We start from the raw sequence: 22,252 nt of genomic DNA on the forward strand, positions 1-22,252 counted from the left end.
CATCTCCCCTCTTGCCAATTATCTTAAATCTGGGTCCTCTGGTTACCAACCCTCCTGCCAGTGGAAACAGTTTCTCCCTATTTATTCTATCAAAACCCCTCATGACTTTGCATCCCTCTATTAAATCTGCCCTTGACCTTCTCTGCTCTAAGGAGAACAATCCCAGCTTCTCTAGTCTCTCCACATAACTAATGGTTACCTCACTCAAGAAATGGTCATCATTTGCTGCTTTGAAATGACCCATCACAACCTTGATTCTTTTAAACACTTAGAGTGGCAACACACCCTCCAATCCTGGAGCCTCCATTCAGGCCGGCAGCTTATTAGCAAATAGTAATGTGTTCTCGTTACATGTAATCATGAAATGATTGCCGACTGTCCCAGCCACTGGCACAGCCTGCTCCCAACAATATTAGCTGGAGTCAAAGCATCATCAGATGACCCTGTGCTCCTCACGGGAAAAACTTTCATTCTGCGATGTGTAGAGCATGCGACAATTACACTGTGCAATAAAATGCATTGTGAATGATTGCACACTTGGATTTTCTGATTGCTGGGGATGATTGATCAAGCTGTGACCTTTAAGAGGAAAAAATATTGCCCCAAATCAATGCGTTGGCATACACGTCCATAACCTTTATGGCAAAAAAATTTATCACTGTAGCCTAAACAGCAATATATATTTGTATAATGTAATCCACTGCGCAGTTAATGACTGTAGAACTGAAATAAATATGAACCGTGTTGATTGATATCGGGACCATTAATTAAACAAGTATCGCCCCGGATTCAAAGCACTGCCATTAACTTCCATAAACACAACGGCCTTAATGAGAACATAAGAAATAGGAGCAGGAGTAGGCCATACGGCCCCTGGAGCCTGCTCCGCCGCTCAATCTGATCATGGCTGATCTTCGACCTCAACTCCACTTTCCCGCCCGATCCCCATATCCCTTGATTCCCCTAGAGTCCAAGGTTAGACGTGGAGGTTTTGTTAAAGGAGCTATATACCATCATTAAAATCAATAAGGCTTGAGCGGTTTTATGCCCCGATTGTTACAATCATTTGGAAAATTTGTGGAAAAAAAGGAGTTTTGCACATGATCATTGCCAAACGTTAACAGAGCTGCCATTTTGGAATCAAATCCCTGAGCAGAGAAGCTATCCCAGTATTTGGTACGGTACAGAGGTAACCCATGCTCACCTTCTTAAAGGGGTGAATCGTATTTAGAAAATGTTTGGCAAACAGATGCAAAAAAGTTTACAAAGAGCAGTGGACCTGTGGAAGAGTGGGTCCCATTAAAAGTGGCTGAAGGTGGAGAGACATCTAATCTAAATGAGGAGAGGACTGAAGATCATAGGACTAAGGATAGGCACAGGTGATCAAATGCCCCACGAGGAGGTACCATTTGATTGTGCTGCTGGGCTTGGGGTGGGTGCAAGGGTTGGGTATTGGAGATGTAGGAATAAATGAACAGACAGTTTGCAGTTTCTTTTCATGTTCCTTCAGGGATCTGGGAATTTTTATGCAGAACATTCTGTCAGGGGATTAAATGAGTCGGGCAGAGTCCATGATAGGGTAGATTGGGCTGACTGGCCAAGCTCTTCTACGTTCTCACTTAAACCTATTGCTTGTTGCCCATAATACAACAGGACGACATAATTAAAGTTGAAAAGTGTCATTGCATTGATAAAATATTGTTCAAGGGACACTATTCATACAATCATACAGTGCAGAAGGAGGTTATTTGGCCCATCGTGCCTGTGCCCGCTCTTTGAAAGGGCTATCCAATTAGTCCCACTTCTCCTGCTCTTTCCCCACAGCCCCACAAATTTTTCCTTTTCAAGTATTTATCCAATTCCCTTTTGGAAGTTACTATTGAATCTGCTTCCACCAGCCTTTCATGCAGTGCATTCCAGAACATTAACGAGGTACAAAAGATTAAATATATTGGTATTATTAGATTTGTATGGTTTTCAAAGCAAGATCAAGGGGACGGGAAGGTTTCCTTTAAGGTCACGTCTTATTGTAGAACTGATACTGGCACCGATTGTAATGCAGAGTGTTATTAACAGGTTCTGGTTGAAGCTGTGTCCTGGCTATTCCCTGAGTTCAGCTTCGCGTGGCTGGTTGACGAAGCAAAGAAGAACATGCCACTGGAGCTGGACTTCCTGAAAGAAGGGCACAACACAGAGGAGGTGGCAGACATGCTCAAGCAATTTCAGTTTCTTAAGGTACGCATTTGAGAAATTTGTGGACACGAACCCGCTCCTCAAAAACTGAACTCCAACTTAAATTTACGTGGCATAGATTAGGAAATATTCTCATCCTCCACAAAGGTTTTTATTTGTATGAAGCTCTACTATATTGTGTTAGCCATTTTGTTGTCTTTAGTCTGAAAGTGAGCCATTCGTGGTTTGTTCCCACGGGGCTAAAAACAGAAAAGATTGGGGCAAAAGTCGCTTGCGAAATAACGGCGAGCTCAACAGCGCTGTCTAGGAACTTGCTGCTAGTGGTTCGCAGACGATATGACAGCTTCAGATTATATCGCACGCTGCAATCAGAGAAATCACTGAAAAAGCGCAAACTTGCTTATCCGCCCAGCTGGAAAGTAACTAATTACGCCACAAAACAGGTACGCTTAAAAATATCAGGCCAGTAAGTTTTAATGATTGCCAAACAACTAAAAATTAACTTTTAAAAATGTGGAGTCTCGTTACTCCTTATTTTAATAATTTTTGGTCATTAAAATTTTTTTTAAAAAAATTAAAAAATTATTTAAAAAAAAAATTTTAAATTTAATTTTTAAAAAACTTTTTCCTTCTGCTCTTTTATTCAATCATTTCTTACCTTTCTTTTTACTGTCTATAACTGTTTTTACATTGATTTTAATGTACCTTTCACTTCCTGGTTTTCACATTCCAAGCTGCAGCGATCTGATCAGTCGAGGGGAGAGGTCGCTCCTCTCGATTCTCCCAGGGTCCTAGCTTCACCTGAACTGCTGCTGGGCTCTTCTCCACTCCCCATTAGAGGAAGTGGACGAAGAAAGTTAGTGGATTGGTATAAATTTATGGATCGGCGAGCAGTGTTGCTTTTCCGCTCTGAGCAATTTCTGCCCCATAATTTGACAAAGTTACAAAGTCGTCTCCTGGAACATTCCATGATTGCTGTAGAGTAAAGGCCACAGTTTGTGTTGTTTGGTACTGAGTGAAATCCATGCTTGACATTTTAATTTAAAACCGTTAAAATGGTTTCATTGTAGCTCAAAAGAGCTATTGGGCTCGATATTAGCACCCGCTATCGGGTGTGTTCCTGGCGGGGGGGCTCCGAAAATCGGGGAATCCCCGGAGCAGGTCGGGAGCCCGGCTCCAACCCGCCCACTTCCGGGTTCCCCACAGACGCGCTGACGTGCGCGCGCAGCCCCCGCATGTGGGACTCCCGCAGGCAATTAAAGCCAGCGGGGTGCCACTTAACAGTATTTATTCTGGTATTTCAGGTCGTTAACAGACCTGATTAAGGGAATATTTCAGGAGGGGTGGGATTTTACAAACAACTGGGACTGTTTCCCGTACTGGGGGAAACACTCCCAGTTGAAATGGACGTGTTGTAGCTATCAGCCTGTGGGAGCTGCAAAGGTCCATTTGACAGATGCGGGGGGGAGACCCTCACTCATTGCAGGAGGCCACTCTGTCACCTTGGACAAAGTTTGGCCTCCACCGCCCTCCTCCTAACAATCAAATTCACCAACTTGCACACTTACCCCGGTGTCCAGACACATGTACCTACCTTGCGGACCCCCTCAGATGTACATCTTCCGGATGGGGGCCGCCGTAGCTGCAGTCATGACCTCCTCGTAGGGCGAACTGCATCACCAGCCTCGCCGGCCACGCCGTCCACCTCTGACATGTGGAGCTCCACAACACAGTGCTGTGACACATCCACCTGCACAGCAGGAGGGAGGGCAACCGCAGAGAGAGATGCGTCACGGAGGGCACTACCCTCGCCACAGGGTCCACAGACCAAGAATCAGCTTCCTGGACCTCTCTGAGCAGCAGTGCACACGGAGGCTCAGAGTCACTCGACATGTAGTCGTGGACATCTGCAGCCTCCTTCATACCGAGCTGCTCCCAGCTGGCCTGAGCACCATCTTCTTACCTGTCGCTGTCAAAGTCACCACTGCCCTCAACAACTTCTCCTCCGCATCCTTCCAGGGTGCCACCGGGGACATCGCCGACGTCTCTCAGTCGTCTGCCCAGAAGAGCCCTGCAAATACACCTACACCCACTCTGCACTGACACAATGGGTGGCACCAGGTGTGGGTCTTCATAGTGATCCTCAGGAAAGGACAAACCAGACAAGATTCGCAAAGACGTGGCAGTAGTGGTGCCAATATAATATGTGATGAGTTGATCAGAAATTAAATATAGGTAAACAGCATGACAAACCCTCAAACACCCTTGTGCATCCCCTTCATGCTCACGACACGTTTGCCTTACGCTTCCTACTGCACATATGTGATGCATGCCCTGTGGCTGCAGCACAGGTAGTGGCAGGTTGAGTGCGGCTGACTTTGAAAGAGATGCATGAGAGGGTGAGTATGAGATAGAGCCATGAGATTGTATGAGGATTGGGTTGAGTGGTAGTGGCGGGATGAGTACTGGGGAGGTGAGTAAGTGCAGGTAAGATGAGGATGAGGTTTGAGTGGGTGTGAGGGGTGATGTGACAGAGTAGTGTTGGCAGTGCAGAAGGAGATGTGGGGTGGGGGTGATGATGTGGCAGACGGAGTGTCGGGGAATGAGTTAGTGTACTCACTTTTGCTGACCTACTTAGGTCATTGGAGCGCCTCCTGCACTGTATGCAGGTGCGCGATATGTTGGTGGTGCAGGTGACCTCCTCTGCCACCTCGAGCCAGGCCTCCTTGGTGGCAGAGGCAGGCCGCTTCCTCCCGCCCGCCGGGGGAGAAGATCTCTGTCCTCCCCCTCCTCCTCACCCCATCCAATGATATCTGGAGTGAGGCATCATTAATCCTGGGAGCAGCCTTCCCCCTGGGCTGCTCCATGCTGTAATTTTTCCTATTTCTTGCAGCATCTGTCAGTGGAGGACTGCCCCTTTAAATAGAGCTCCTCCAGCTGACAGACCTTACTGCGCATGCGCAGCCCGCCCGCCGCGCAGATCAGCAGCGGGGAACCCGGAAGACCAGGTAAGTGGATCCAATCAGCCTGCGATTGCGCTTGTGGCAGACTGATTTCACTGGGCGCGTTACCCACGCGCCCAATCGCCCCACCGCCGCCCTGCTAATATCGTGCCCATTGTGTCACTCGTAGACTAATGAGTGAACCCAGATTGTACCTTTTCACTCAAAATGACTATGTTTAAAATCCTTTTCTTGGAAGAGAAGTTGTACTAACGGAGCAGTCCAGACTGAGGAGATATTAGGAATGAGATTTACACGCATAATTTTCAGGGATAGTCCTGTCACTCTATTCCCAGTGGTTTCTCTACACCTCTCCCTTTGTATCTCTTGGTTCCTCACTCCTGATACTCTTTGATCTCTCTCTTGGCCTCTCTCTCCTGAAGCCCTGTCATCTGCATAGTTTGCCTCGGTCTCTCCAATCCGCTCAGCACCACCACCTAACATCAAGCACGCATCTATCGCCATAGCAACTCTAATATCCACTCCACACTTTTGCTCCGGAAAGCATATCGTACGCACGTCTTGCTTCATGTTTCCCTGAATGTTCCATTTTAAATTATTCGAAGTTAACTTTGCCATTTGGAAAATAAAATTACCTCGCGATACTATCTTTCAAAAGGGAATTGGATAAATGTTTAAAGGGAAAAATATTACAGGGCTATGGGGAAAGAGCAGAGGGATGGGACTAATTGGATAGCTCTTTCAAAGAGCCGGCACAAGCATGATGGGCTGAATGGCCTCCTGTGCTGTACCTACTACGAAACTGGAATCCACCTGAATCGTGACCTCCAAGCTGACCTCTGACTATCAACGGTGACTGAAAATTGCACCATTTTGCGAATGTGATTACCACTGTGAATAACTATATTCCAAATCATTTGCTTTATCTGTCTGTCTCTTAGTAGGGTAATAAATGTGGTTGGGAACAAAAAATGAGTTTTTATGGTGATTTTTTTTTTCACTCTCTTCGCTTCCTTCAAATGGTTTGCCTGACAGGCCCAATCCCCGAGGCCTCCCATTTTTCCAACAGCAGGTTCAGGCTGTATTGCCAGCACACCACTTCACAGCCACATTGCCCCTGCCACAGGGCACTTACCACCCACCTGCGCCCAGGCCGCAGGAATAAAGATTTGCCCTCATGCTACCTTCAAAGGTTGTGAGATTCTTCTGTGCGCACATAGGGCAGAGCAGGTCATATTTTAGATAGAGCTCTGCCTATAAAGTCACATCGTGATGCTGAGGCGGAAGGCCACACTTCCACGCACGAGACCCCCTTATAAATTCAGGAGATGGGGTGGATCTGATCAGGTACTTAGTGAATGCATAGTGAGGAGCAATGCTGGTAACTACTTTCATTAAGGGACAAGTGCGAAACAATGAATGACAGGAAGGAACACAGATTATACACTTAGATATTAGGAAGGAGAGGTCGCGGTTTTGCCACTCAAGCCTTTAAAAGTAGGAGGGAAAATTGATAAACCTCTGTTAAAATGCACATACAGGATCCTTGCTTTCATAAATAGGATCAAGAGTAAAGATATCATTGATGCTGCACCATTGGCCTTCAGCTGCCTAGGCCCTAAGCTCTGGAATTCCCTCCCTAAACCTCTCCGCCTCTCTTGCTCTCTCTCCTCCTTTAAAACGCTCCTTAAAACCTACTCTTTGACCAACCTTTTGGTCACCTGTCCTAATATCTCCTTATGCAGCTCAAATTTTGTTTGATAACGCTCCTGTGAAGCGCCCTGGGACGTTTTACTACGTTAAAGGTGCTATATAAATGCAAGTTGTTGTTGTTGTTGCTGCGATGCTAAATCTGCACAACTCATTGGTTAGTCCAGTTTTGGCCGCCTTACTTTAGGGAGGATGTCAAGGTCATAGAGAAGGTTGAGGAGAAATTCACTAAGGTGGCACCTTAGATGAGAAACTTTAGTTATGTGGAGAGATGAGAGAAACTGGGGCTCTTTTCATCAGAACAAAGAAGGTTTAGAGGAGATTTGATAGAGGTGTAAAAGGTTTTGATGAGGTAAATTAGGAAAAACTATTTCCACTGGTTGGTGACTGGAGAGCATTGAGTAGAATGGAGCAGTAGGAGAATAATTCTTTATGTGAAGGGTTGTTAGGACATGGAACGTGGACATGGAATGACCGACCAGAAACTGTGGTGGCAGCAGAATCCATCAGAGTTTTTAAAAGGCAAGTGAATAAATATTTTAAAAAGAAAAAAAATGAAGGGGTACGGGGAAAAGGCAGGGGAGTGGGACTGAATGGAGAGCTCGTACAGAGAGCCAGCACAGACGCGATGAGCCAAATGGCCTCCTTCTGTGCTGCAAAATTCTACGACTACGATAAGGATGAAAGAGACTGAAGAAAAGGGAAAGGAGAGTTGGAGGTAGATCTTATTCAGGTAAGGCCTCAGAGAGGGTGCAGAGGAGATTTACCGGAATGGCACCAGAGATGCAGGACATCAGCTGCGTGGAGAGACTGGAGAAGCTGGGGTTGTTCTCCTTAGAGCAGAGAAGGTTAAGAGGAGATTTAATAGAGTAGTTCAAAATCATGAATGGTTTTGATAGAGTAAATAGGAGAAACTGTTTCCAGTGGCAGAAGGGTCAGTAACCAGAGGACACAGATTTAAGGTAAACTGGCAAAAGAGCCAGAAGGGAGATGAGGAGAATATTTTTTTATGCAGCGAGTTGTTATGGTCTGGAATGCACTGCCTGAAAGAGTATTGAAATCAGATTCAATAGTAACTTTCAAGAGGGAATTGGATAAATACTTGATGGGGAAAAATTTGCAGGGCTACAGGGAAAGAGCTGGGGGAGTGGGACTAATTGGATAGCTCTTTCAAAGGGCCGGCACAGGCATGATGGGCCGAATGGTCTCCTTCTGTGCTGTATGATTCCACGAAGTAATCATTCCTGATGTGTGCCTGTTGCTGAAGGGTCAATGATCCAGCCAACCACTGGCAGCCAAGGTATTGCCCCTCCAGCTTTACTCTACTCCCTGAGAATAAATCTTTAACCTTAACAGGTGTCCTTTTTTCAATTGGCTGATAAAACAGTTGCATGAAAGCTGCTCCCAGTCCAGTGTGGTTGGTAGGAATCAGGGGAAGAAAGAAATTAAGGGAAAGGCTTTGAAAGTTCGGAATGGTTGGAGGTCAGGGGCGGTGACATCTGTGAAATGGTCGTGCAGCATGAGTCAAAACGTTGAGGAGAGACGAGGGGGGAAATAAAATCATCATGATTGCTGTGCGTTTTATGAATGCGTAACATGACTTTTGTCAGTCCCCATTATATAGCAAATAGACATCCAAATGATCACCTTCACCCCTCTTGGAGTGTTTACAATGAACACATTTGATACCCAGTAGGCCTGTATAACGCTGCCTTTACAATGCTTGCACTAATAAAGTCAGGAGTTACATCGGTCTCTTGCTTGCCTGCTGGATTCTAGGAGAGATGTATTTAATGCAGGTCTGTTCTGTGTCTCAATCCCAAAGGTCCCTAAAATTCATTGGGAGCTATCAACCAGGCGAGTTCTGACCATGGAGTTTATGGAAGGAGGTCAGGTAAATGACAGAGAGTACATGAAGAAAAATGGCATTGACGTGAACGAGGTAAGCACTGGTTGTCTCACGTAGTTTGAAGAGAGGGGGACCTGCGAGTCCCCTCAGCCTGCTTGTTTTTATTTTCCAGAATTAGTGGTGGGGATTATTAGTTTATAATTGCTCTCTATGTATCAGCCATGGCTCAGTGGGTAGCACTCGCGCCTCTGATTGAGAAGGTCGTGTGTTCAAGTCCCACTCCAGGGACTTGAGCACGAAACCTAGGCTGACACTTCCAGTGCCAGTACTGAGGGAGTGCTGCACTGTCGGAGGTGCCGTCTTTCAGATGTAGACGTTAAACCGAGGCCCGGTCTGCCCTCTCCGGTGGACGTGAAAGATCTCATGGCACTATTTCGAAGAAGAGCAGGGGAGTTCTTCCCGGTGTCCTGGGTAATATTTATCCCTCAACCAACATCGCTAAAAAACAGATTATCTGGTCATTATCACATTGCTGTTTGTGGGACCTTGCTGTGCGCAAATTGGCTGCCGTGTTTCCTGCATTACAACAGTGACTACACTTCAAAAGTACTTCGTTGGTTGTAAAGTGATTTGGGACGTCCTGAGGTCGCGAAAGGTGCTTTATAAATGCAAGCTTTTCTTCCAAATGATTGTGGTGCTTAACACCTATTTAATGGCGGGCGTTCCATATTATTCTCTGTTTTTTTTCCCATCACGTGGCTGAATAGAAATGATCCGTTATTCATTTTTCAGTATCGAATGGAGGATCAGCAATTTATTCGTGTTGGTTTTTTAAATTGGTTTTTCTCATTTTTGAATCTCTTTTAAAGAAGATGGATGTACATTTTAGGGACATAGGAACAGAAGGCTTTTCAGCCCCTCGACCCTGTTCCGCCATTCAATTAGATCATGGCCGATCTGTATCTTAACTCCATCTACCCGCCTTGGTTCTGTAACCCTCAATACCCTTGCCTTACAAAAATCTAACAATCTCAGATTTGAAATTTTCAATTGACACCAAGCCTTGACAGCTTTTTTGGGGGAAAGAGAGTTCCAGATCTTCCCTAGCCCTTTGTGTAAAGAAGTTACTTCCTGACATCACCCCTAGCTCTAATTTTAAGATTGTGCCTCCTTGTTTCTGGACTCTGCCACCAGATGAATAGTTTCTCTCCATCTTCTACCCTATCAACTCCTTTCATCCATTTTTAAGACTTGGAGTCTTCAGAAGGCCTCAAAGGAACTCACTGCAACTGGGAGCTGGCACGGGTTCTGCTGAGGCCTTTCGATGAGTTTCTTGGGGAGGCCCAGCAACACCCCACCGACATGACCCCCCCCCCACCCCAACCCCCTTGACTTAGGGGAGGGCATGGGCAGAAGATCCATCCACGGTCAAATTTTAAGGTCATGCCCCCTTGTTCCGGACTTTCCCACCAGACCAAATAGTTTCTCTCTATCGTCTACCCCATCAACTCCTTTCATCCATTTTTACGGATGTGCAGAGCTGCGTTCAGTGGGAGCTTAGGTCAATATTCAGGCGCTTGGATGAGGAGTGAGGTGCATTGATCTCGGGCCTCGATTTCCCCAAACGCACCCGGTCAGCGTTTGTAATTCCGCAAGGAGAACAGGAGCGATTATCGAACAAAATTTGACACCGAGCCACATAAGGCGATATTAGACAGGTGACCAAAAGCTTGGTCAAAGAGGTAGGTTTTAAGGAGCGTCTTAAAGGAAGAGAGAGGCGGAGAGGTTTTGGGAGGACAAGAGCCATTTGTCCTTTTTTCCATGTGATGCCACATCTAAATGCAGCAGGTGTTTCAAACAAAAAGCACCTTGGGATATTTTACTACGTTAAAGGCACTATATAAGTGCAAGTTGTTGTTGTTGTTCAGCCTCATTCGTATCACCATGTTGCGTGTTTAGAGACCTGTACCCCAAAATCTCCCAAGGGTCCGCTCCACCAGTGCCACTGCAGCAGAGTGGAACCCCCACCTGCCCTAGGCCTGAAGTCCTATCAGGAATTCCATGGATGGGGGACTTTTACATTGCCAGGGCAGGCCGCTGGCACCTGCAAGGGCACATCAACAGCACCCACTCTGGCCCGGACCGACCTGTCCTTGCAAGGCCTAGAAGCCCTCAGCCTGGAATCTTCAAAGGTCCACCGGGGCCGAAGCAAAGATATTAACTTCATCAAATGTTCGGCTCCTAATAGAGCCATTTGCCATCCGTCCAGGATTGATTAACTTAGTCTACGAAAGGCTTGGAGTCTTCAGAAGGCCTCAAAGGAACTCACTGCAACTGAGAGTTGGCACGGGTTCTGCTGAGGCCTTTCGATGAGTTTCTTGGGGAGGCCCAGCAACACCCCACTGACTTGCCCCCCCACCCCACCCCCACCCCAACCCCCTTGACGTAGGGGAGGTCGTGGGCAGAAGATCCATCCACGGTCTTCCCTGACCGAAATCTAAAGGGCCAGTCTAAACAGGGGAATTCCGGTGGAACCAGGTTCCACCTCAAATTCCAGGCCCCACCAGGCAGAAATCAGGCATTCCGCATTCCCCAAGCCCCAGGAGTTTCAGGGCCCAGGTGCCCATCACCGTGCTTAAGAATATTGGTTACGGTAATGGAATGGCTATCTTACTGGACTAGTAATCCAGAGAACGTGAGTTCAAATCCCACCAGGGCAGTTGGAGAATTTGAATCGAGTTTAAAAAAAAAATTATCTGGAAATAAAAAGCTGGTATCAGTAAAAGTGACCGTGAAGCTGTTGGATTGTAGTAAAAACCCAACTTCTCTAATTTCCTTTAAGGGAGGAAACCTGCTGTCCCTTACCCGGTTTGGGCCTATAGGCAACTCCAGTCCTACACTATCGCGGTTGACTCTGAAGTGGCCTGGCAAGCCACTCCGTTGTATCAAACTGCTCAAGGAAAAGGTCCACTACCATCTTGTCAGAGCACCTTGAGATGGGCAATAACCAGGGACTGAACCTAGAGCTTTCCCTTTCAATGCCACATCGAATAGTACATTCAGTGCGAGTATTGTGCAGTACATTAGCCTACAAAGCAGGTAATTATTTTACCCAATTCCTATTCTACTCACTGTCCTCAACTATTCACTAGAGCTGGGAGGATATCCTTCTCAGGAAAAGCTGAACAGGCTGGGGCTCTTTCCTCTAAAAAAAAAGAGAAGGCTGAGGTGTGACCTGATAGAGGTCTTTAAGATAATGATTGGGTTTAATAGGGTAGAAGTGGAGAAAATGTTTCCACTTGTGGGGGAGTCCAAAACTAGAAATCATAAATATAAAATAGTCACTAATAAATCCAATAGGGAATTCAGGAGAAACTTCTTTACCCAAAGAGTGGTTAGAATGTGGAACTCACTACCACAAGGAGTAGTTGAGGTAAATAGCATAGATACATTTAAGGGGAAGCTAGATAAGCACATCAGGGAGAAAGGAATGGAAGGATATGTAGATAGGATTAGATGAAGTAGGGTGGGAGGAGGCTCGTGTGGAGCATAAACACCGGCATGGACCAGTTGGGCCGAATGGCCTGCTTCCGTGCTGTAGTTTTGATGTAACTGGATGATGTCCTGAAGGCTAAGACTCAAATTGAGATACAGTGCACGGACGATTCATCCAGAGAGCCACCTCGAGGATTACAAATAAAATTTTAGTTATGAGTGCTGAAGTACCACACTAAAATAATAAATTCACCTGAATCTTTTAGTGACGGAGACCCTTCTTTAATTGTAAGTGCATCTATTTAGATTTCATGTGCACCAGTGTAAATCCAGCTTGACGTACCCAACCCATACCCAGTAGCTGCTTGCTTAATATGAAGCGTACAATTCAGCAGGTAGACTGTGATCTGGTTGTGTTTCTACCTCTTCCCGGTTTTGTTTTACAAATACAGTTTTATTGCGGGGGGGGGTGGGAGAGGATATATTACATTCAGTGTAAGCAGCAGCTTTCAAAGATTGTCTGTAGACGTCAGCCAGTCATCATACAGATTGACTTCCAGCTTTCTACGTTGACTGATTGCTGCGGAATTTATTTTGAGCATAAATATGTCCGTCAGAACCTTCAAGCACAGAGGATGGCGTGAATGCATTATTAACCAGAAAGGGTTCAAGTAAGGATTGGAAAGATTTTATTAGGATTTTTGCCAGTGTCACCTTGGCTCAGTTAGTGACACTATGTTGATCAGAAAATTGTGGGTTGGAGTCTTACATTGGGATTTGTACGCATAATCTTGGCTGACTTCGGTCCAGTACTGAGGGGTGCTGCTTGTCGGGGGTGCTAATCTTCAGACTAGACGTTAAGCCAAGGGCCCATTTGCCTGTTTGGACAGATGTTAAAGCTGTAATAGGAGGATAGTAAGAGATTAATTGGGCCGAAGGGTCTTCATCGTTCAAGGCTATCTTTGTAATTTTGTATGAATTTGTCATCAGTTTTACACAAAGAAGCCTAGAGGTTATTATTGGCCATATTAGCCAATGGGCACTTCAACATCCTCATATGACACAACTCTTTCAGCTTCTAAAATAAATAACTTTATGCCTTCGTTAAACTAATGGACAGAAGAAGGTCCTATAAACACGTTAAAAGAAAAAAAGAAAGACTTGCATTTATATGGCGCCTTTTATGTCCCAAAGCGCTTTACTGCCAATTAACTTTTTAAAAAACGTAGTCACTGTTGTAATGCGGCAGCCGAATTTCGTAAAGCAAGGTCCCTTAAACAGCAATGTGATAATGACTGGATAATTTGTTTTTTTAGTGATGTTGGTTGAGGGATAAGTATTGGCCAGGACACGCAGGAGAGCTCCCTTTCGAAATAGTGCCCTGGGATCTTTTGCATCCACCTGAGAAGGCAGACAGGGCCCCTGTTTAAGGTCTCATCTGAATGACTGCATCTCCGACAGTGCAGCACTCCCTCAGTGCTGCGTTGCGAGCGTCAGCCTAGAACTTGTGCTCAAGTGGGGCTTGAACCTACGACCTTCTGACTCAGAGGCGAGAGTGTTACCCATTGAGCCACAGCTGACACCTTACCTATAAATCCACTAATATTAACAACATTCCTGGACAATAAAGGCGCCATCTTTTTTTTTAGTAACTTTTTTATTGCATGCTAAAGTTTCAGACCAAAATTCCTCTCAGAATGTATGGTATTGTGTCTTATTGTAAGGTCGTGTAAGGTGATGTACCCATCAGACAGAATCTATTGACATTGCTTAATACAGATTTTTAAGGATTATCATTAAACCTTTGCTAAAGTATATTAATCTGCAGAGATTAGCCTCACTGTTTGACTGTCCTGACATTTAATCGTTGTGTGGTGGATTTTCAAAGTAAGTGGCACCTACTGTACAATGTAAGCTTCACTCGCTTGTGTGCGCTCCAGTAAATTAAAAAGCTAACATGTTGACTAATGATTTTGCTCCTGTGGAATTCTCGGGTTGTGAAAGTGTCAGGACGATAAACAACCTGCAATGGCAGGCAACTTTGAGCAGAATCTTACCTTGCTTAAAACTTACAGCAGTTCTTCAGTCTCTCGGGTTGGGAAGAACGCAGAAACGGTTAACTGACAAGATTGGAAAACGCTTGGGAGGACTGACAGCATCCGAGAAAGGGGAAGACAGGTTAACGTTTCGAGTGGGCACCCTCCAGCAGAGCCCACTGCGCATCTCCAGCATGTTTTTTCTATTTCGGATTTCCAGCATTTTTCATATTATCTTAACTAAAATATTGAATCACCCATGGGAGACTGGGATGCGTTGTAACTCCGTAGAACTTTCATCGAGCATTTCGGGAGGAGGGGGAAGAGGGGATCTCAGATTGCAGCTCCATGTAAATGTCCTTTGGAAATAAGTCATATGCCCTGACCTGTGTCCATTTAATTACATTACATAGAATGTACAGCACAGAAACAGGCCATTCGACTCAACTGGTCTGTGCCCGTGTTTATGCTCCACACGAGCCTCCTCCCATCCATCTTCATCAAACCCTATCTACATATCCTTCTATTCCTTTCTCTCTCATGTACTTATCTAGCTTCCCCTTAAATGCACCTGTGCTATTCACCACAAGTACCCCGTGCGGTAGCGAATTCCACATTCTAACCACTCTCTGGATAAAGAAGTTTCTCCTGAACATGGGTGACTTAGACCAGGGAGAATTACTGACTGGATAAACGTAATACTCTACACTTTAACCCGAATGTTAATTGCGAAAGGTGACAATGTCACTCTTGAGATATGATAGGAAAAGCAAGATTGTTTAAAGTACAGAGAACTGTCAGTGTAGAAGCTAGGGGTTAGCCTCTTCTGGCACTGTAAACCAAGAAAAGAAATAAATAACTTGCATTTATAGAATGCTTTTCGTAACCTCAGGATGTCCCAAAGCGTTTTACAGTCAATTAAGTACTTTTGAAGTGTAGTCACTGTTGTAATGTAGGGAAACGCAGCAGCCAATTTGTGCACAGCAAGATCCCGTAAACAGCAATGCGGTAAGTGACCAGGTAATCTGTTTATAGTGATGTTGTCTGAGGGATATATATTGGCCAGGGAAGTCAAACAAAAGCAGTTTTGCTTTTTTTTTTCGCTGCAAGTGGACTGAACGCATCATTGGAAACGTTTCTTGCGAAAATGTACTCTATTTACATAATTCGGTATATTTATTCTTCTTTGGCCAAGAAGGAGATGTTGGCGCAGGTTCAACTTCTGTTCTGGAGCAGAGACATGACAGATGTAGAGGGGATGATCTTTCTGTTTGACAGCACTCACGTTCAGTATGTGACAGTTGTTAGTGGTTTCAATCCACTTCCCTTTGGACATGTGTCAGCTGCAGAAAATGCTCTGAATATTTGCACTTAATTTCACAGCCTCATTCAGGAAGGTTGAGGAACGAGCGAGTGGAGAAGGGGGGTAGCATCGTACAAGTTCAAATGGTGGAGGATGTGAGAATTATTTCAGGGTCAGTGTCCAAGGAGCCTAGACAGTAATAAACCTGTGCTTTATCTGGTCTGGAATTGTATTATCCCGTCATCCGGGAACAAAGTACTATCAGTCCTCACCTGGATGAGGTTCTTCCCCTCAAAAAAGAGAGTAACATCGACACAAACTTTCTTTGTCAATTAACATCGGAAGGAGAAAGATCGAGTGTCTCCCTTCATTGGTTGACGTTTTACACATTCATAAATCTTCGGGAATAAAGTTGCACATTTGTGATCAGTGGGCAAGGTAAGGAGTCATGAACAGGAGGTGGAGTGTGGCGTTGGATCAATAATTGAATTTGAACAGGGCTGTAACATTTGCAACTCTCCATTCCTCTGGCATCAGTCCCACACCAATACTTTGCATCTGCCTTCATTAGAGAAGGCGATGCTGCCAATGTCACAGTAAAGGAGGAGGCAGTGGAGAAATTGGATAGGAAAGAAATAGATAAAGAGGAGGTACTTAAACAAAGTAGAAAAGTCTAGATTACTGAGGGCAGTAAGGGTGGAAATTGCAGAGGCTCTGGCCACAATCTTTCAATCCTCCTTAGATTTGGGGGCGGTGCCAGAGGACTGGAGAATTGCAAATGTTACACCCCTGTTCAAAAAAGGGTAGAGGGATAAACCCAGCAACTACAAGCAGTCAGCCTAACATCAGTGGTGGGGAAACTTTTAGATGCAATAATCCGAGACAAAATTAATTGTCACTTCAAAGAGTATGGGTTGATAAATGACAATCAGCACAGATTTGTTAAAGGAAAATCATGTTGACTAACTTGATTGAGTTCTTTGATGAAGTAATGGAGAGGGTTGATGAGGGTAGCGCCGTTTGAAAAAGTGCCACACAATAGACTTGTTAGAAAAATTGTAGTCCGCGGAATTAAAGGGGCAGCGGCTGCTGGACGCGAAATTGGCTAAGGGACAGAAAGCAGAGAGTAGCGGTGAACGGTTGTTTTTCAGACTGGAGGGAAGTATATAGTGGTGTCCCCCGGGGATCGGCATTAGGATTAATGACCCGGACTTGGGTATACAGGGCATAATTTCAAAGTTTGCAAATGACACAAAACTCGGAAATGAGGTAAACAGAGAGGAGGATAGTAGCAGACTTCAGGAGGACATAGACAGACTGGTGAAATGGGCAGACACATGGCAGATGCAAGAAGTGTGAAGTGATGCATTTTGGCAGGAAGAATGAGGAGAGGCAATATAAACTAAATGGTACAATTTTAAAGGGGGTGCAGGAACAGAGAGACCTGGGGGTGCACATACACAAATCTTTTAAGGTGGCAGGACAAGTTGAGAAGGCTGTTAGAAAAAGCATACGGGATCCTTGGCTTTACAAATAGAGGCATAGAGTACAAAAGCAAGGAAGTTATGCTAAACCTTTATAAATCACTGGTTAGGCCCCAGCTGGAGTATTGTGTCCAATCTGGGCACCACAATTTAGGAAGGATGCCAAGGCCTTAGAGAGGGTGCAGAGGAGATTCACTAGAATGGTACCAGGGATGAGGGACTTCAGTTATCTGGAGAGACTGGAGAAGCTGGGGTTGTTCTTCTTAGAACAGAGAAGGTTTAGGGGAGATTTATTCAAGGTGTTCAAAATCATGAACGGTTTTGATAGGGTAAATAAGGAGAAATTGTTTCCAGTGGCAGAAGGGTCAGTAACCAGAGGACACAGATTTAAAGTGATCGGCAAAAGAATCAGAAGGGAGATGAGAAGATTTTTTTTAAGCAGCGAATTGTTATGATCTGGAATGCACTGCCTGAAAAGCTGGTGGAAGCAGATTCAATAAGTTTTCCCGGTGTCCTGGCCAACATGCCTCCTTCAACTAACACCACCCAAAACAGATTAACTCATTTCGCCGGTGTTTTTGAAGGATCTTGCTGTTCGCAAAATGGACGTTGCGTTTTCTGTCATAACAACACTGCACTTCAAAGTGATTCATTCACTGTGAGGTGCTTAAAGTCGTTTCAGAGAGATGCAATAAGGCTGTGTATAAATGTTTGTCTTTCTTTTCTTTCAATTGTGTCCTGTGATTAAAGTTCCTCTCCTGAAAAAACAGCCATTTTGTTGCCTTTAGTCTTAAATAGAAGAATCAATGAATTGTATATTTTGTTACCTGTACCTTATTTGGTATTGGCCAAGAATATTGCTTGGTCTTAATGCTAAATCCTTGCCTAGTGATTTATGAGTTCCATTTAGTGGGAATCACCATCCCATCTTTCTTTCCTGCCCCTTATGAATAAGAAATGGAACATATACTTCACTTTGCTGATGTACATAGGAGTTTTTCATGCTCCTATGGGATACAATACCAGTGTATTAAAAAATCTAGCTAGCTAGTTCCCTCCCATGATGCCAAAAAGATTAGGTTAACCTTTGTCTAAAACGAAGATTGGCCTTTGAATGTATTCAATGCTGAAACCAAAAAGAAGGAATGAGAGCTTTTTTATAATGTCGAAGGCCATTCAGCAATTACAGTCACTACATAGGATGACATTAAACTGGTGCCAAAAGAAGGTATCTGTAAGACTTACAGAAGGAATAACTTGTAGATAGTACAAATCACTGCTGTATCGACATTGCTGTCAGTATAGGGGCTACTTCACTAGGCCATTTTGGTCTCTGTTAGATCTTTCAACGATGTACTGCTTTGGGAGTGGTAATTCTGCAGTTTGTAGACACTGACTGAAGGAGAAGGACCGATTGTTCACCAAAGAAATAAGACAAAAACAGGAATTTCTGTCATTCGTTTTATAAACCTTCAAATCACTGAGATTTAAAGTGGAGATAAGACAGTCCGACGGTGAGAAAGAAGAGATTTCTTTTCATCAGGCATCATTGAGGATGGGGAAGATTCTGGGCAACAGATTTCTGCTGCTCCTCCTCACATGTGTTCTGTAAATCACCAGTCAAGGTATCAGCCGTGGCTCAGTTGGTAGCACTCTCGCCTTTGAGTCATAAGGTCGTGGGTTCAAGTCCCACTCCAGAGACTTGAGCGCATAACCTAGGCCGATACTTCAGTGCAGTACTGAGGAAACGCTGCACGTCGGAGGTGCCATCTTTCGGGTGAGATGTTAATCCGAGGAACCGTCTGCCCTCTCAGGTGGACGTAAAGGATCCCATGGTGCTGCTCTAAAAAGAGCAGGGATGTTCTCCCTGATGTCCTGGCCAATATTTATCCCTCAACCAACATCATTCAAAAAAAATTATTTAATCTTTATCACATTGTTGTTTGTGGGACCTTGCTGTGCGCAAATTGACTGCCAACACCTCATAGAATCATAGAAGGTTACAGCACGGAAGGAGGCCATTTGGCCCATCAAGTCCGCGCCGGCTCTATGCAAGAGCAATCCAGCTAGTCCCACTGCCCCGCCCTATCCCCGTAACCCTGCACATTTTTTTGTTTCAAGTACTTATCCAGTTCCCTTTTGAAAGCCATGATTGAATCTGCCTCCACCACTCCCTCAGGCAGTGGATTCCAGATCCTAACCACTTGCTGTGTAAAAAAGTTTTTCCTCGTATTACCTTTGGCTCTTTTGCCAATCACCTTAAATCTATGTCCTCTGGTTCTTGACCCTTCCACCAATGGGAACAGTTTCTCTCTATCTACTCTGTCTAGACCCTTCATGATTTTGAATACCTCTATCAAATCTCCTCTCAACCTTCTCTGTTCCAAGGAGAACAATCCCACCCTCTCCAGTCTATCCACATAATTTAAGTCCCTCATCCCTGGAATCATTTTAGTAAATCTCCTCTGCACTCTCTCTAAGGCCTTCACATCCTTCCTAAAGTGCGGTGCCCAGAACTGGACACAATACTCCAGTTGTGGCCGAACCAGTGTTCGATAAAGGTTCATCATGACTTCCTTGCTTTTGTACTCTATGCCTCTATTTGTAAAGCCCAGGAACCCGTATGCTTTTTTAACCGCTTTCTCAACCTGCCCTGCCACCTTCAACGATTTATGCACATACACCCCCAGATCCCTCTGTTCCACCACCCCTTTTAGAATTGTGCCCTCTAGTTATATTGCCTCTCCTCATTTTTCCTGCCAAAATGCATCACCTCGCATTTTTCCACGTTGAACTTCATCTGCCACGTGTCCGCCCATGCCACCAGAGTATCTATATCCTCTTGAAGTCTATCACTATCCTCCTCACTGTTCACTACACTTCCAAGTTTTGTGTCATCCGCAAATTTTGAAATTGTGCCCTGTACTCCCAAGTCCAAGTCATTAATATACTCAAAATCCTCAAAATACTTAATTGGCTATAAAGAGTTTTGGGATGCCTAAGATCATGAAAGGCGCTATATAAATGCAAGTTCTTTCTTTCTTTCGCTACCTCCTGCACCTCACAGACTGAACTCCCTGGAGTGGATGCATTTGTGCTGGTACTTGCTACTGTTGGATTGAATGAAATAGGATGCTGTCAGGTGCAGGGGACAGAGTGGACAATAGTCTTTGGGGTCTCCTCATCATGGCCACCTTTAGGAGGGGAGCAGAACATGTATCACAATAAGAACATAAGAAATAAGAGCAGGAGTAGGCCATTATGGCCCTTGAGCCTGCTCCGCCATTCAATAAAATCATGGCTGATCTTCGACCTCAACTCCACTTTCCCGCCCTTGATTCCCTGACTGTCCAAATATCCATCGATCTCAGTTTTGAATATACTCAATGACTGAGCATCCACAGCCCTCTGGGGTAGAGATTTCCAAAGATTCACAACCCTCTGAGTGAAGAAATTTTTCCTCATCGCGTTCCTAAATAGCCGACCCCTTATCCTGAGACTAAGACTCCTAGTTCTAGACTCTCCAGCCAGGGAAACAGCCTCTCAGCATCTACCCTGTCAGGCCCTCTAAGAATTTTATATGTTTCAATGAGATCACCTCTCATTCTTCTAAACTCCAGAGAGTATAGGCCTATTCTACACAATCGCTCCTCATAGGACAACCCTCTCATCCCAGGAATCAGTCTAGTTGCACCCCCTCTAAGGCAAGTATATCCTTCCTTAGGTAAGGAGACCAAAACTGTACACAGTACTCCAGGTGTGGTCTCACCAGAGCCCTATATAAATGTAGCAAGACCTCCTTACTCTTATACTCCAACCCCCTTGCAATAAAGGCTAACATACCAATGCTGGCAGTAAGATACCCCTTCAAAATGAGCTTACGTGGCAAGGTACTATGTATTACGCAGCTGCAGTGTAGTTTATCCCTTTGGGTCGGTGAATGATTAAGTGAGTGGATAAACTTCTACCGGGGCAATTTTCATGAGCCCAGAAACTTTCCTTCTCATCTGCTTCCATCTCCATTCACTCACTCTAGCATTTCGAACACTGGCCCTGATTGGGTGCCTCCCGGCTCCAAAGTGGGGCAACCTCCTTTTGTCGCACTTCTTGGAGTAAAACCTCTCGAGCAGCATCCTCAAAAGAAACAGCCCTGCTTCTCTCCCTCCTTGCTCCCATCCTGAATTGCTTTAAATTTGGCAATGTACAGTTCTGCTTTAACTGGACTCACCAGATATCCCACCCTATTTACTCAGCATGCTCCCTGTGCATCGACCAATCTGCGCAGGGAGTATACAATTATCAAAATGATTTGACTGTACAAAATCACTCAAGGCCAGCTTTTTACACTATTCTCACGTTGTATAATGTGCCAACAGTATCAGAAACCTTAGAGGTTTAGCCAGTGAAAGAAGAAAATCGGGTGATTCCTGAATCGAGGGCTGTATTTTGGAGACAGGTTAATAGCAGATTACTATTGTGGAATACTGTGAAATAAGAGCTTGTACATGTTCAAAATAAAATTTAAGATAGAAGACACTTTTATTTACTGTTTGCCCTACTGGATCCTACAAGGGGTGATAATCCTATGGCTGTAGGAAGTGGGATAGCTTAATAAGGGGACGGTTTTTCCAAACTAAGAAAGTGGTCATTTGCATTGAAGTCATGCTTCTTTATATTAACATAATGCACAAGTAACCGAAGCATTACACCCTCTAAGCAGCCTTTTCTTTCTCCTGATTTATATATCATTGAAGTAAGCAGACTCACTCACATCATTGCATTCGAGATTTCTGCTTTTAATGATTCAAGGCTCTTGATTTTGATTGCAGTTTTTCTAGGAAATGGACAGTGAAGGACACCAAGATAGGATCATCAGTGGGGGAGTTTATTTGCACATAATGCACGTTGCCCATAGGAGTTCCCTGTACCGTACAGGGCTTGTTCACTGATAACACGTGGATAATGACATCTCCAAGGATGTCAATCACCCTCTTGTTAAAATCCCAGAATAGGCATTTTATTGATAATTGTGAAGAATGTGTGTTGTTTCTAACTGTGTGTAAAAAAAAAAGCAACATGAACCACATCAAACAATATTTATACAAGTCTTATGTCGAGCGCATGCTCATCACACTTCAAACTGTCAAAAGTATAACATTTCCTGCTTTTTTTTGTGATTTTGATAACCTGGCCCCTTCTGGATTTACAAACAGCTGCCA

General features: G+C 44.6%; 1 protein-coding gene across 2 annotated transcripts in view; it reads left to right on the forward strand.

Moving 5' to 3' along the window:
- adck1 (aarF domain containing kinase 1) overlaps nucleotides 1-22,252 on the forward strand; it is a 512,025-nt gene that overhangs the window by 306,377 nt on the left and 183,396 nt on the right. For both annotated transcript variants that reach the window (XM_067992031.1, XM_067992032.1), the window contains 2 exons: nucleotides 2,077-2,235; nucleotides 8,692-8,808. In XM_067992031.1, coding sequence (XP_067848132.1) covers nucleotides 2,077-2,235; nucleotides 8,692-8,808 — 276 coding nt within the window. The remainder of the gene's footprint in view (nucleotides 1-2,076; nucleotides 2,236-8,691; nucleotides 8,809-22,252) is intronic.

Source organism: Heptranchias perlo, chromosome 10 (genome assembly GCF_035084215.1).
Source record: "Heptranchias perlo isolate sHepPer1 chromosome 10, sHepPer1.hap1, whole genome shotgun sequence".
NCBI lineage: Eukaryota > Metazoa > Chordata > Chondrichthyes > Hexanchiformes > Hexanchidae > Heptranchias > Heptranchias perlo.